At 50.0% G+C, this 15,699-nt stretch overlaps 1 protein-coding gene across 1 annotated transcript in view; it reads left to right on the forward strand.

Moving 5' to 3' along the window:
* The window catches only part of LOC104121810 (microtubule-associated protein 4), a 163,549-nt gene that overhangs the window by 132,541 nt on the left and 15,309 nt on the right, over positions 1-15,699 (forward strand). Inside the window, exons 13-18 of the mRNA XM_035889476.1 lie at positions 615-827; positions 2,291-2,462; positions 6,667-6,726; positions 6,871-7,193; positions 9,334-9,462; positions 11,031-11,123. Coding sequence (XP_035745369.1) covers positions 615-827; positions 2,291-2,462; positions 6,667-6,726; positions 6,871-7,193; positions 9,334-9,462; positions 11,031-11,123 — 990 coding nt within the window. The remainder of the gene's footprint in view (positions 1-614; positions 828-2,290; positions 2,463-6,666; positions 6,727-6,870; positions 7,194-9,333; positions 9,463-11,030; positions 11,124-15,699) is intronic.

Below are 15,699 nucleotides of genomic sequence, written 5' to 3' on the forward strand. Positions count from 1 at the left end.
CATTCCCAGACCTTGCTCGGGATCTGATGTTCTCTCATTTTTGGGCTGGTTAGGAAATGTGAGCGATACCTGCGGTCAGAAGCCCGCAGCCTTCAGCTAAATCCCAACCCAAACTCTTGGGGCAGTGGTGAGGGCAGGGGGTTCTCGGTCCCCTCGAGGGTGGAGGACACGCGACCACCAGCACCGATCAGCGCATTTGGAGCTTGCCGTCCCTTGCGTGCGTGTAATAGGAAAGCAAAGTCCTGTGCACTGCACGCAGGACTGGATGCCAGGAACACCCAGTTACTAATCCCAGCTTTACCAGCGATTCCTTCTGTTGCTTTAGATGTCGCTGGAATAAATCCTGGTCGCTTTGAATTGCATGGCAAAACCACAGGGCTCGGAAGGCAGCCCTCTCCTGCTGCTTCCTCTTGGTCTTGCGGTTATGCTCAGAAAACAGAAAGCTAATTATTTTGTTTGTTTGATTCATTTAAAACAGCATTTTTATGTTCTTGCAGCTCAATGTTTTGGTTTACAATGCGCTTCTTTTTTTTTATTTCTGTTGTTTGTTGTTGGTTTTTTTTTTTTTTTTTTTTGGTTTTATACTGGATTTTGCTTTTTTAAAAAACGTAAAGCCTGCCGCGTCCACACCATCTACAAAGCCCACAGCAACGAAAGCCAGGCCCCTGTCCGCTACCAGCCCCAAGCGGCCAGCCCCTGCCACGCCTGGCCCAAACAAAAAACCCAGCAGCCCTCCTGCAGGTCCTACTGCAGCCACCACTGCTAAGCGCCCAGCCACCGGCACCACACGTCCCTCCACCTTAGCTCCAAAAGAGACCAAACCAAAGGTAAGCAACGATTTGCTGTTGGGGGGGAGCTCTGAGAACTTACTTAGGTGTTAACTTCCCGGCTGTCTTACCCTAGAGTCACAGCATAATTGCAGTGCTAAGCATGGGGGGCTGAGGTCGGGAACGTGCTTCACCCTGTTGTGAGAGCTGCAGTTCTCGCTATCAGCTTCATTAACCCACTCAGGGCATCACGGCCCACGCATTTAATCATGTCATCACAGCGGGGAAAATGATACTTGACTGTATTGCCACGACTTCCCTTGTGAACTGTCGTGAAGTACGCAAGATAATTCCTTCTTTCTTTCCGATACTGGAGGAAGAGTCTTTTTTAAATACAGATACAAACATAGGATAACTCTTAAATCCAGACAAGAGCACGGGAAAACTGAAGGGAGAGCTTCCATATTAATATCAAGGGGGAAAAAATCAGTTTGAACACTTCAATATTTCCCCCTGGTTGCCTCTTTGGGATGTCTGGTCATTGTAAAACCCATGCAAAGATAACCGACGGTATGCTTCGTGCTTAGGAAATAGCGGAGGTTTGTAATTCTCCAAGGAGGGGAGATTTGTGGACGGTTCTTAGTGGAGCATCTTAAAGCTGAAGTCGGGTAGCCACGTGTAACATTAAGAACGGGAAATGCCCATTGAATATTCCCGACGTGAACTTGTGCTATTATGTAGTAGAAGAATCCAAATTTGACAGGGAATGTTGAAATCAGCTTCAGAAGCTTTCGGCTGATGCCCAAATGCTAGCATTCCTACTACGTATTTCAGCTTGAAGAACTGCATCTGAGTGTCTTTTAAACTGACCAAAGCCAGCAAAAGCATGGGCGTAAAGCCCTACTTCTTCTGGGAGCCAGTATCTTCAGTTTTGTTTAAGTTTTTACATGATCCTGAATCCCTTTTTGATGAAATCAAGATCTCATCTGTTTCCATGCATTAACTCCCTATTTTAATACTTAAGAGATCGGTTGACAACCAAGTGGCTTACCAGGGACAGGCGTGAAATGCTTTTCCAAGTGGGGAATAAACCACCAAGACCTAATTCCTATATCCACAGTGTTTTAATGCCTGCTACCTTAGCTTAGGGAGCAGTTCTCCTCCGGAAGGAAAGAAGCCTCTCCCAGAAGTGTTGCTCTGGGATGGACGTTCTCCATTTTGTTCAGAGACCAAAGCCTCCTTCGCATCTGTGAATGGCCTCCGCGCATTATTGCGGGAACAGAGTTGGATGAACTCAAATATTCAGCAGGGGCCGTGCTCTGTGTCCTGCACTGAACATCCTCAGTCGCTTCCACATGCCATAGTTATATTTTTCATCCTCTGCATGATAATGTCTCAGCGGTGCCTAGCTTGCGTGTTTAAGGATGTAAAGAATTCCAACTGATTTCAGGCTTGTTGTTGGCAAACACGTTGAAGAGTCTGTCGGTGAAATACCGGCGCTAACGCAGCCTGTTCGCTTTCAGGTTGCAGATGCGAAGACCACGGAGAAGCGGACCTTGCTGTCAAAGCCTCCATCGTCTACCCCTCCTAGAACTACTGCCAAGAGCACCCCTGTTACTCCGAGGACAACGGCGGCATCGCCAGTCACTGCCGCTGCGAAAAATACTGTTACTTCTCCACCGAAGAGGCCAACGTGTGAGTATTCCCTTGTTTTTCTTCAAATCTCCCTTTCCAACCAGCTGCTGATTTCTCTTTGAGTCGCATCATTGGTTCACGCTATGAAGCCTTTCGCACGTATTCCAGTAGGCTGATGGCTTTTTCCTGTGGGTAGGTTATCCTGTGGCCCCATCGCTTTAGTCTCCTAATAAACAAGCTTGTGAGCTTCAGGTCCAGACAACAAAAAAAGGGGGGGAAAAAAAAAAGCCAACCCTTGGAACATAGTCACTTAGGAGAAGCCGTAGCTGCTGTTAACCAGTCCTAAGAGGTGTAAGCTGGCCTACCTGTCAGTCAGGAGTTGACTTGAATCACAGAATCTCCCAGACTCCCAGCCTGGCCGGGGCTGGCAGGGCCCTCCGGAGCTCACCCAGTGCCACCCCCCTGCCCAAGCAGGCTCACCCAGAGCAGGGGGCACAGGACAGCGGCCAGGCGGGGGTTGAAGATCTCCAGAGAAGGAGACTCCACAGCCCCCCTGGGCAGCCTGGGCCAGGGCTCGGGCACCCTCACAGTCAACAAGTTCTTCGTGACGTTCAACTGGAACCTCTTCTGCTTCAGTTTGTGCCCATTGCCCCTTGTCCTGGCGCTGGGCACCACCGGGGAGAGTCTGGCTCCATCCTGGTGACCCCCACCCTTGAGATATTTGTAGGTGTTGATGAGATCCCCTCTCAGCCTTCTCTTCTCCAGGCTGAACAAGCCCAGATCCCTCAGCCTTTCCTCCTAGGGGAGATGCTCCAGTCCCCTCATCATCCTTGTTGCCCTCCTCTGGACTCTTTCTAGGAATTCCTCATCTTTCTTGAACTGGGGAGCCCAGAACTGGACCCAGTGCTCCAGGTGGGGTCTCCCCAGGGCAGAGTAGAGGGGGAGGAGAACCTCCCTCACCCTGCTGGCCACGCTCCTCTTGATGCACCCCAGGATGCCATTGGCCTTCTCGGCATCAAGGGCACAAGGAGTGAAGCTTAGGGACAGTTGAAATCTCAACCCTTTTAATACGACACAAGACCAGACCTTGTGCCAAGGCATGGAGACCATAGGTCAGACTTTTTTCTCTCTGGGGCTTCCAAAACCAAATCTGAGTGACCTTCAAGGCCCACTTGGATCAGCTCTGTGTGACTCAGGGTTAACGCGATTACTGAACGTGCTTGATTTAAGAGAAAGGATGCTATTCCCTGTCTTTTGCCATAGTAACAGTTGAATAAACACTAAAACCAATTTAAAACTTGGCAAAAGCAAATCTCCTGAAGAGGACTTGAAGCACTCAAATTAGTGTATCTGAAAAACAAGAGAGGTTGAACAGAAGTGGAGGTTTTTTACTGGTGCAGGAGGAATTTGGGGCTGAAACCACATCAGCTTCCTCAGAAAACTTTATCCCGCTTCTCCTGTTGCCAAAGAGGGAACTTCCCATGAGTTCAACACAGTCAGCATGAAACGTGAGCAGCGTGTTAGCATCCTGAAAACAGTGTTTTCACTCACTTTGAAGGAGCTTGAGAGATTTAACGTCAGATAAAAACATAGTTAAACGTTTCCAAGTCTTTTCCAATGACCAGACCTCACTGGCAAAATATGCCAATAAACACGTACGACTACTCCTACGTGTTGGTTGCTTTGTTCTATGAGTCCCAAAGCGTGGAGTAGTAACCCGTCTTTCCCAATAGTGTTTTAGTATAGAATATACTAAATATATAGAATAGCAGTGTTTTAACCATGGTGCAATGCGTTAGGTTAGATGTACATTCCATCCTTCGTGCTCTGGGGGAAAACAGAATTAATCCTGTGTAGAGGAAGCGTTGCACTTCCCAAGAGCTGCATATCTTAACTGATCCCATGGACAACGTCCTTGTAAAACTCATTTTGTGTGGTCTTTTCTGCGAACTGCAGCCCAGAATGCCTCATGTGTTTTAATGAGCGCAGTTAATTTCTCCTTCCAAAATTGAGACACAAACAAAGACGTGTTTTCTGATGACATTTGAAAAGAGATGGAGTCACTGATGCAGAGATGGAGGAAGGTTGTTCCAAGTGGCAAGATGTACAGAGGAAGAGGCTTCTGCACCAGTGAGGGTGGTGGGACATTGCCAAAGTACAGTGAGAACTGGGTGGGCGAGGGAGAGATGAGGTCAGCTGGAGAAGCTCCCATCAGGAGAGAAAGCTGTTCTGTCTGGATCTGGAAATCACACAGAGGAGCCCTGAACGGTACAAGAAGGGAGTCCTGGTTTGGAAGAGGAGAAGGCAAGGGTGGGATAGAGGATGAACAGCGTTGTGGGGCCTGAAGGGGAGTCACAAGGAGCCAAGCACTAACAACTCCCTTAGGTAGAGCACGTGCAACTTCAGCTAGGGCTGTCGATGGAGTGATGGAGAGACCTGGATCTCTTCTGATCACAGTTTAGCTTCTCGTTATGTAGCTTTGAGGCGGATAAGAAGTTCCTGGCTAAAGGTGGTAATTCAGACGGACGCCTGCTCTTGCTTTCCAGGTTCAAAAGACAGAGACGCTCGCTTCCTTGTGGTTTGCTCAAATGTTCGGTCATTCTCACAGTTTAAAAATGTGTGTACAGTGGCTTGGTTTGCAATGATATGGTTGCACTTTTTCCGGTATTAAACGGCAGTCACTGTCTCAACTCAATGAGAGCCACAGGAGATGCGGTGCTCGACTGATAATTTTTTGGGGGTGGGGTGGGTGTATTTTTGCCAGCTTCAAAAAGATCAAAGGCTTGGGCTGTCACTATAGAACACTTTCTTTATCGTTCTCCAGGTTTTCAACATCGCACGCTAATGACGTAGACCAAAGCATCCCAGCATTTGCCTCCCCACTCACACAAGTAGCAACAACATCTCCTTAACGTCTTAAAGTACCAGATTGTCCCCTTGCCCTTACACAAAACGAAGTCTATTCTGTCCATACGGTTTTCCCAGTTAAAGCTGGGATCTGGAGGAATGAGATGAGCTTGGTTTGAGAGGAGCTTTTTTTGAAGAGTATCTGTCCTTTAGGCCTTATTACATTATCCACATGTGTCACCTCATTAGCTAGTATGTTATCCGTGGGGGTTAATGGAGTGCTTTTAACGAAGTCTGGCTGGAATGATCCAGGCTAATGCGGCCTACGGTTATCCGCCTCTTCTGCTTGCTCATTTCTATATTGGCATTCCGTAAAATACCGTGCCAGCTACTTGAGTTTATCTAAAGATCTACGACTGTTAATGGAAATTAAATACAAGAAAGGTGTTTTCCTAATTTCTAACTTTGATTTTTTTCCGTTTGGTGTTTGGGTTTAATGTTGCCTGCCTTTGGCTTTTGAAATGAAGCGGATTTTAGCCAAAGTTGTCCATCATTGATAGTAAAGCAGCTAGAATTCCGTTATCAAAGGATTTCATTATCAAAGAGCTCTTCAAAATAAGGTGCTGTTTCTATTTTTCAGTCTGTGATTTTTCCTTGATCACCTTTGTGGGTGGTTTTATTCTGCTTTGAGGAATATAGAAGCGTTCCCAGTTCAGGCTGTCCTCTGTCTGTGCGGAATGTAATCAGGTCATGATCGCTGGTGCTTGCCCAAAGGCACAGTGCAGTTCAGTGATTGATTTTTGGGTTCATACAATTACAATCGGGACCAAAGTATGTGCAATAACTTCTGTGCAAAAGATCAGCATTGGTTAGAACCGATCAGCAGTAGTACCAAGGTTATAGACGGACAAATGTGGCTTTGCTTTTACTGTTTAGCAAGGAAAGGAGCTCGGAGGGGGGGTTGTTTGTTTTTTAAGAAATGAAATTAGGATGGGATTAAAATAACGTCAGTGAGTGCTGTCAGATTGAGAAAGTTATTTTAAGAAAAACCAAAATGCAAACCGTACTCCAGGTGTGTTGCGTTATGGAATGGTGAATGGATTTCTTTTGCTGGGAAACAGGAATGAGTTTGGCTGGGAAACAGGGATGAGTTTGGCTGGGAAATGGATGAGTTTTGCTGCTGTGGTGAGGACCGCCTGAGCCAGGTGCTCAAACGGAGTGGTTAATGCTTGAGATGCTTTATTTCGAGCAGCGTGTTAGCAAGGGGGGGCTGGGGGTGAAGAGGACCCAGTGGCATGCGAGGAGCTGCCGAGAGCCCCTGGCCTCCCAGGGGGGCTGTGCTGGGATCCCAGGCTTCTCATCTGTGCAAATTGGGCCCTGCTCGGAAATACTGACGGGTGTGTTTTGTGTTGGGCAGCTATCAAGACTGATGCAAAGCCTGCGGATGCCAAGAAGACCTCCGCAAAGTCACCATCAGGTAACTTTGTCCAGTTAAATCCGCCTTGTTCAGGGCTGTGTTTATTAAGCAAGGCCGCTGTACACCTTGAGCAAGTTTGCATAAATAGCCGCTGACCCATCGTTTTCCCCCCCTTCCCTCCACCTATCGCTATGATAATTGTAGCAGAGTCGAGCCGCCCGAAGAGCGCGACTGGAAACGCAGTGAAAAGCAATGCCACCACTCCTTCCACCACCACCTCCAGCGCGCCTCCTTTGCCTGGAGCAGCCACCAGTCGTCCCAAACCCAAGCCTGCTGCAACCAAACCCACCACAACCTCAACCACCACAGCAGATGCTAAAAAAACAACTGCGAAGGCTCCAACTAAACCCAGCACTGTTTCCAAGCCATCTCGCCCGACCAGCAGCGTTTCTGCTCCAGATCTGAAAAACGTACGTTCCAAAATTGGATCAACGGATAACATTAAACATCAGCCCGGTGGAGGAAAGGTAAGTTCCTTCAAATCTGATAACAATACGCGCTTTGGAACGGTAGCTCTTAAGCGTTATGGGTGCTCTTTGCTAATTAATGGTGGTGGCTGTATCCTCACTGCTCTTCTCGTTTATGCTCTGCAGAGCTCCTCCTCACTGGGTTCTTGGTTTATGCACAAGGCATTAACGAGGCAGCAATGGTAGCGTACAGAAGGAATCTGCCCTAAGAGCCTCCGTGGTGTTTACTGGCATGCGTACAGGAATTCAGAACTCTGCCATTCTGTTTTTCTGTCGTACGTCATGACGTAGAAACCAGTTGGTATTGAGAGCTCCAAGCCTTGTCTATATTCCAAAAGTTGGCCTATGAATAGAGGAATTGAGTCTGCTGAATAGTACGGAAGGTGGAGTAATGCACTACGATGCAGGAAATCTGGATTCAGGAGCAAGTTCCAAGTTTCCCAGGTCTAGGAACGGGGACTCTTCAACTTGTCAGGCCTAAAGCTGATAAGAAATGGGTCAACACGCTCTGCTCTTTGGGTAACTTCTGGTGGCCACAAGAAGAGAAGAGGGTGGTGTTGAATGAGCCATAGGGAGAAGCGTGCACATAGCTAGAACGTGAGGCTCCCAGTCAGTAATGGTCTTAAATTATGCTTTCACTGGAAGAATCTACCTGACTGGGTGTCTTAGCACTTGCCTGTAGTCAGAGGGGTTTAGTTTCCACAAAGTGGAACAAATTTGCCCACTTACCTTTGCTGCAGGTCTGCAGTAACAAATAACTCGACGTACAACTTCAATCTGATGCCAAGAGAGCCCGTTTCACGCCGGGAGCCTTAATCTCCTCGCAGGCACATTAAAGTCGAGAGCGTTCTCAGGCCGTGGTGCACAGCCAGCAGGGATAGCGCAAGGGTTTGTTCCTCAGCGAAGAGTCTCTTAGTTGTCCAATATCATAGTATGGTCCTCAAGGCTTAGAGGTCCAGAGGACAGAAGCTTCTGCTCCCCAAAACAGTTTCTGGAAACGACAAACCAAGTCTGCTAAAAAAACTCCGAGGTGGGCAGGAGGTGACCCTTTTCTAGATTGGAGCTTGAAGCCAAGTAGAAGTTCAGAAAGCTGCTGGCCAGCGCGTCAAGAAGAACACCCAAGATTGTTCTGGCATTGGAAACTGTGCTGGGGTTGCAGAGCCTTTGAGCTTACAGGGTTATCGTGTCAGTTTGAGGGAATTTATTTTTACAGTTAGTCGCACCGTCCTCTATTTTCTAAAGATTTTCATGGAATTGTTAAACCCTAACAACTGTACTTTTAAGAAAATTGTCCTTTTTGTAGTCCTATTTACGCGGGGATGTTTTTAGAGTAGGAGAGAATGCCTTAGGAGTGCTGGGGTTTGTGTTTGCCGCTCTGTTGCCGGTAGGTTAGAGAAATGCAGGATTGATGCTGACCCCCCCATGCAAGCTCTGCTGCACTGGCCTGGGTCTATAGCAGAAGAATGGACATTCTCAGGTCGTGGCTGATTTTTTTTTTCTAACAACCCGTTAAGTTTTCATTCGGTTTTCTGCTTAGCTGGGTTAGCTCGGTCCACCTGCATTGGATTAGTTAACAACTTAAACCAGCGGTCGATGGCAAAGCCTGAGGCAAATCAGCGCGCGGGCGCAAAGTCAGAAAGGGAAGCCCAGCGTTTGTATCCAGCAGAGCTCTTAGGGCTCGAAGGCAAAGAAAATCAGCCAGGGGATGTGTTTGCCACTACGACCTGTGTAACGCCCTCCGCCTGCAGGAGGTGGTGCTGTGCCACTGCCGGGTTCCTAAAAGATGGGGTTTCATTTTTTTGGCAGAATATAATGTCCTGGGGTCACCTGGAGACCTGCCATCGTGGCCACTGGGGAAGTGATGAGATACTGAAGGGCACCCGCGAGCTTTCTGAGAAATGGAGAACTTAATTATGGCTTTATGACCCCCCGGGTGCCCGCTTCGTTCCGTGTCCGAGTGATGTTGTCTCCCCTCCACCCCCTTAGTGTTGTGGTTCCTGGGCATGGGATTTTGCCTGAGAATTGCAGCGTGTGAGAAGTCCTGGCTCATCTGGGTTTATCTGGGTAGCTTGTGTTCCCGTACGGTCCTGCCCACACTTTTGCTTTTGCTGGTTGAAATCATCCGTTTGTCTCCATCTAGGGGAAAATAGAGAAAAAGCCAGAATCAGCCGCTGCTGCACGAAAGTCTGAACCCAATGCGGTCTCTAAAATGGCTACTACTAAAACAACCGTATCAAAAGAGGGTGCCCCAAAACAGCCCAATGGGAAAGTGAGTTTATTTCAGACTTTTCTCTGGGGGAGATGAAGGAAAACGGTTCCATTTTGAGTCACTTTCCCTTCTATTCAACTCTTCTGCTTTCTCCTGTCGGCGTCACTGTTCCTTGCACAGACACTTTTCCAGTTCTCTCCTGTAAATCCTGAGACCTTCTCGGTGAAACGCGTTCAGAGGCCGCTGTCGTAGGTGTCTTCTCCAGGCCTGCTGTAAATGTAAATGTTTTCAGCGCGGTCTCCTCCCTTTTCACTTTTAGGTAGCCAGGCCTAACTTGGCGTCGGAGATTTCCCTTAAGACCAGTTCTCCATAGGCAGCTCTAGTTTGTAACTCAGGAGAGAGCTTTAGTTCAGTGCCGCTTCCTTTCGTGAAGATCGCAAAACGTTAAGGGCTTAATATCTTCCCTGCAAAGTCCCCAACCAGTTGTATCAAACCCCTTCACCGCCGTGCGTTAGGTGGTCACCATTTGATGGGGTCACCAAAGCCGTCGTGACCGGCTATTTCAGCACAAGTGGCTGGGGAGTGAGGTGGGAGGAGTGCCTGCGGGGTGGCGTTAATTCGGATATCGTTAATGGACGGGTGGGATTTGCACCTCTAGAGGAGCCAGGAAGCCCTTACCAACTGCCACGGCACGAGGAGGTTTTCCGAGCTGCTGTTGCACTCAATCCAGTCTTTCTGAGCTGGCTGAGGAGCTTTTGGAAACCCGCTCAAGTGAGAACGTTTGGGTGATTCCTTTTGTGCTTCGAATTGGTCACCTTTTTCTAGGAATTACCTCGATACAGCTTCTGCCACATTTTGTGCTGTGTTAAATAACTCCCAGACTAAACGCTGTCCTAACTAACCTCTGTTAATACGGGCCTGTTACTCTAACTCAGTTACTACCTCGCTGAGTAAAAGCTCACCGAGCCACACTACTCCTGTATTTTGCCGAAGTCCAAGTCAGTTTAAAGGGGAAACAATTTAATTCACATAAGAGTCATCTGATAAAATTTAACTTAAGGTTGGACAACCTTCACCAGAATGGTTTCTCAGACCGGGCTTTACTGCCCCGAGGTTCTGACGGACCTTACCCAAGCCTGGAGTCAACCCAGGCCAATGGAAACGAAGCGCAGGCGCCGAGTGGTTCATAGCGTTGTTGGAAGCGGTGGCCCCATGGCTTCGATCCGTGGTGGAAGGAGGCAGCTGAGCCGTCTCGCCTTGCCCTGGGGCAGCTCTCACCAAAGAGCTCCCGGGAAGCTTCACAGGGGATGTAGATGAACCTGGCCCTTCTGACAGGCAGGCGCCCACCCCGGCGGGCTGAGTCCCCAAGCCGTAGAGCATTCGGAGAAGCGGTCTTCACGGTAGCGCTTACGCTCTCGCACTAACACTGTCTGTGCAGCCTCTTGTTTCGTTCACCTTTTCTTCTCACTCTCCTCCTCAGTTGCTTTCACACCTAATACTAAAGTTGGATTGAGTTTAACACGAGTCCTTGTTTATCTACCGTGTTAGAGCGTCCACTCCAGCCTGTCGTATGACAACTCTAACCAGTCCTCTTCCCTTGTGTTGTTTTCCATTCTGTAACGTTCCAGGTCCAGATAGTCTCCAAAAAAGCGAACTACAGCCATGTTCAGTCCAAGTGTGGTTCCAAGGACAATATTAAGCATGTCCCTGGAGGTGGGAATGTAAGTATGGGCTCTGGGCAAAGCTGTCTTTCTACTAACTCCTTCTCTTGTACTATGTTTTTATATGTCAGCCTTACAAACGCTGTGTTTCGGGCAGAAAGGTGTGGCAGAGTTTCAGGGCTTCTGGAAATAATGTAGGACAGAGGATTTATTTAATTCCCCCCCTGTACCCCCCTACGGGATCTTAGGTTGAACATGTGTGGTTGGTTCGTAGTACTACGAATACACCCGACCTGTTTCTCAGATGGTTTCCGTGGTCTTCATGACCAATGTAGGATGTGCGCGTCGTTGGCCCCAGGCGTTGGTTCACCGTGGATTCCCTCTGCAGTCAATGGGGGCACCTCATCGGTCCTCTGACCTACCCTAGATGTCTGATTCTTTTAGATTAAATGAATTGTGGCCTGGAAGCGCCTGTTACTCTTTACTGGGTAACGGAACAAACCTGACGCAGATTCATTTCACTTCTTTTTTCACAAAAAGGGAGACTCTGAAAAAGGAGGAGGAGAAGACTCTGGGACTTAATCTTTGAGCTGCCATTAATGTCTAAATTTAAAGGCTACCAATATCTCTGGCAGCAGAGTTGAGCTTATTAAAATAGAAGGTGAATCTTGTCACGTCTCCGTGCTTGGTTGGGTGTATGATACCCTGGAAGTGTCTGGCAAAACGCCCAAGTTAACTCTCTGGATACTAAAACCTTTGAAAACATGACTGCAGTTGGGCAGGCTTGTTCCCTGGTGGGCAGATCTGTACTAAAAACCCACACGGCTGCTTGTGCTAGGGATGCTGTGCAGAAATACAAGGAGCGGATGGTTTCAAAAAGACGCTGAAGCCCGAGGAAGTTTTTTCCGTTGGTGTTTCAATACACCAGGCTCCCGAGGAGGGATGTCCAGCTAGCACATCTTGTGACGCTTTCTCTGCGCCCGGTGCCTGGGTGCCAGCATCAGTGAAACTCCCACATCCTTGCTTCGTGTAGCGTTCAAGGTGCAAATGTGACATTCTGGGGCTGTGCAGTCGTTGGGTTCTGTTTGATGTCTGGTTCAGCGGATGCAAATGCTACATAGGCCTGGCCATGGTGCGAACTGCTGCGGCTGGTTTTCTTGGGAAGTATTCGTGTATTTGGGTTGTGGTTAACCCCGGCCAGCAGCTAATGTCCCGTGGGTGGGCGGGTGCTCAGCCATCCCCGGGACAGCAGGGCTCCATCACGGTGACCTGGGAAGACCAACGCCATCACCGCGAACGTCCCCCCCCTTCCTTCTTCTTCCCCCAGCTCTATCCTCTGGGCATGACGCCATACGGTGTGGGATATCCCTGGGGTCAGTTGGGGCCAGCTGTCCCAGCTGTGTCCCCTCCCAGCTCCTTGCATCCCCTCCCAGCTCCTTGTGTCCCTCCCCAGCCCCTCAGTGGTGGGGTGAGGAGCAGAGGAGGCCTTGGCTCTGTGTAAGCCCGGCTCCGCAATAACGAACGCATCCCTGGGTTATCAACGCTGTTCCCAGCACAAATCCAAACCCTCGCCCCGGACCAGCTACCGTGAAGAAAATTAACTCTACCCCAGCCCAAACCAGCACGATTTGACCAGCTGGCTGAACCTTTACGTGACCAATTCTTCCTTAAATCTTTGCGAGAGGCGACCAAATCCAAGTTCTTAACGAACTTGTTCCCTACCAGTTGGTTGCCAGGATGGTAGGAGACGGATGTTGAAGTCACGCGTGCGGTGTTCACTTAACTGAACTTGACTCCCCCCCGAGAGCCGCTGGACACGCGTCTCTGCTGCCCTCCTTGCCTCCCAGTTTGCGGATTTTCACCAGTGGTGGGATTTGCCATTCCTATCTGATATTTCCGTGCCGTGCCCAATGTTTGTAGGCATGCATAGGTGTGCATGGGGCTTCCCGTAGAAACGCTCATGCGGGAGAATTTTCTGCGCCATAGAAAGAAAGACTGATGTCGAGGCCATCATGTCAACAGGCGCCCTCGTGATATTTTTTTTAGCAATGCACATTTCTGTTCCCACTGCCCATTTCATTTGGTTTTGCCCCCCGCAGTTGGGACGGACCGCGTGTATGTAGTCCGTGTTTGGTGGCAGAGGTCCCTTCGGCTGCGCGGGTGAAGAGCGGCTGTTGTCATTCAACGGTTCGTGCACTCAGAGGAGCTGTATTTTATAAACCACTTGAATTTTGCCACCCTTGCCTTGTATAGCCTTCTAGAGGACGACGAGTCTCACACACACGTCTCCTTTTTTTTGAGGTCAACAGAAATCTGCTTTAAATGTAGGCGATATTTTTCCTGCTTCATTAACTGCATCAGTGAACTATTTTTTGTTCTTCTAATAAATCACCAAACCTGTCCTTTCCTCTTTACATCCGCTCTCCTGTCATGGGGACATTCCCAACTCCAGGGGACAAGTGTGCGCCTGTGTTCTTTCCCTCTTCTTCCTCTTTCTCTTCTTGAGAGTAGAGAACAAGGTGCTGATCATTCCCAGGTTCCAGATGCCCCCAGAGCAGCTCCAGGCAGTTCCCAGCCACCCAACGCCCCCGACCCCAGCCCTGCCTGTACCGAGGCGCGCAGGCGAGGCGCAGCGGCCAGGCTGCCTTCCTATTAAAGCCTTTCCTTTGATTCATTTTTATCTCTGCTCGCTCCCTTTGGGGCACCGTCATATCAGCGTCCTCTTCCAAGAGGTTTTCTTGTTCAAACAGTTATGGTGATTGCTCCTGGTAGAAGGCCTCCCCGTGTGTAATTCCTGAACCACGCTGTGGATGGGCATGTCTGGAAAGCCCGTTGTTCTGGTCTGTGGCTTCAGTGGAAGCTTTTGGGAATCCCACGGACACGAGCTGCTGTTAGTAGCAAGTTCTGGTTCAGCTTTAGGGTTGCTCTGGTGGAGGTTGTGGACGTCCTGCCTGAGTGAAGTGGTTCCTTGCTGGCAGGATCTTGGGTACCCGTGCTGCCTTCTATACATGGAGATTAATTTCTTCTCCCCTCCGAGACACCCAAAGAGACGTGTTCAACAGCAGCAGATGCCATTCCTGTTCATGTTATATCCACCAGAAATACCTTGACACGAACATAATTAGGTTTCCTGGGTTTTATTGTGCTCTAGTATTGTCCCCTCCCTTTTTAAAGAAGGCAGCACTGAAGAGGTAGGTTTTACAACGTTCCGGTAGCGTACGTGCTGCTGAACATTAAACAAGGTGATCATAGAATCCCAGCATGGTTTGGGTGGGCAAAGCCCTTTCAGCTCCCCCAGCCCAACCGCTCCCCTACCCCTGCCATCCCACCCCCAAACCCTGGCCCTCAGCACCGCCTCTGCCCGGCTGTTAAATCCCCCCAGGGCTGGGGACTCGACCCCCCCAACCTCACCCTGCCCTGGCACAACTTGAGGCCGCTGCCCCTCGTCCCATCGCCCCTTCCCTGGGAGCAGAGCCCGACCCCCCCGGCTCCCCCCTCCTCTCAGGCAGTTGTAGGCAGCGATGAGGGCTCCCCTCAGCCTCCTCTTCTCCAGGCTGAACCCCCCCAGCTCCCCCAGCCGCTCCCCAGCAGCCTGGGGCTCCAGACCCCTCCCCAGCTCCGCTGCCCTTCTCTGGACACGCTCCAGCCCCCCCAGGTCCTTCGGGGAGGGAGGGGCCCAACCCTGACCCCAGCACTCGAGGGGCGGCCCCCCCAGTGCCCAGCACAGGGGCACGGTCCCTGCCCTGCTCCTGCTGGCCACACCACTCCTGAGACAAGCCAGGATGCTGCTGGCCCCCTTGGCCACCTGGGCACCCTGCTGGCTCCTATCCAGCCCCCTGGTGACAAACCCCCCCCCAGGGCCTTTTCCCCCGGGCAGCTTTCCAGCCCCTCTGCCCCACGCCTGGAGCGCTGCCTGGGGTTGTGGTGACGTTGTGACTGTACCTGTGTTTCTCTGCCCTTTGGCTTGACCTGTCAGCTGGGGTGGGAAATGGTCAGAGACAGAAAATCTCAGAAGAGCTGAGGCTCACGCTTCCCATCTGAGCCTCTGCATCAAACTCTCAGATCTGAAGTTTACTTCTGGCACCAGAGTCTGAGTCTTTGGCTCTGTAAATGCAAGCCCAAGCCTTTAAATGCATCTCCCATTGCAAACTCAAAGCAACTGATGTTAGAAATCTTCCCGGAAATACACTTCCATTTAGGTATAATTGCTTGGATCCCCAGGGGAAATCACGAGGAGTCATAACTGGGTACTCCTACCCGAGCTGATAACAAACACTATTAGTTTAAAATGCATTCTGGGAAATAAATTTACTTTTCTTCCAGTTCCAAGCAAGCGAGTCCTCACTGTAAAAACCTGCAGTACCTTTACTGGCCTGGAATGGTCCCAGGGATGGGGCCTCCACCCCCTCTCTGGGCAACCCCTGCCAGGGTTTCACCACCCTCACTGGAAAGAATTTCTGCCTTAGATCCAGGCTAAACCTCCCCTGCTTCAGTTTAAAGCCATCCCCCCTTGTCCTGTCCCAGCTGGCCCTACTCAAAAGCTTATCCCCCCCCTTTCCTCTGGGCCCCCTTGAAGCCCTGACCGGCTGCACTCAGCTCTGCCCGCAGCCTTCTCTTCTCCAGGCTGAACACCCCC

The sequence above is a fragment of the Egretta garzetta genome, unplaced genomic scaffold, assembly GCF_000687185.1.
Source record: "Egretta garzetta isolate BGI_Z169 unplaced genomic scaffold, ASM68718v1 scaffold912, whole genome shotgun sequence".
NCBI classification, from domain to species: Eukaryota; Metazoa; Chordata; class Aves; order Pelecaniformes; family Ardeidae; genus Egretta; species Egretta garzetta.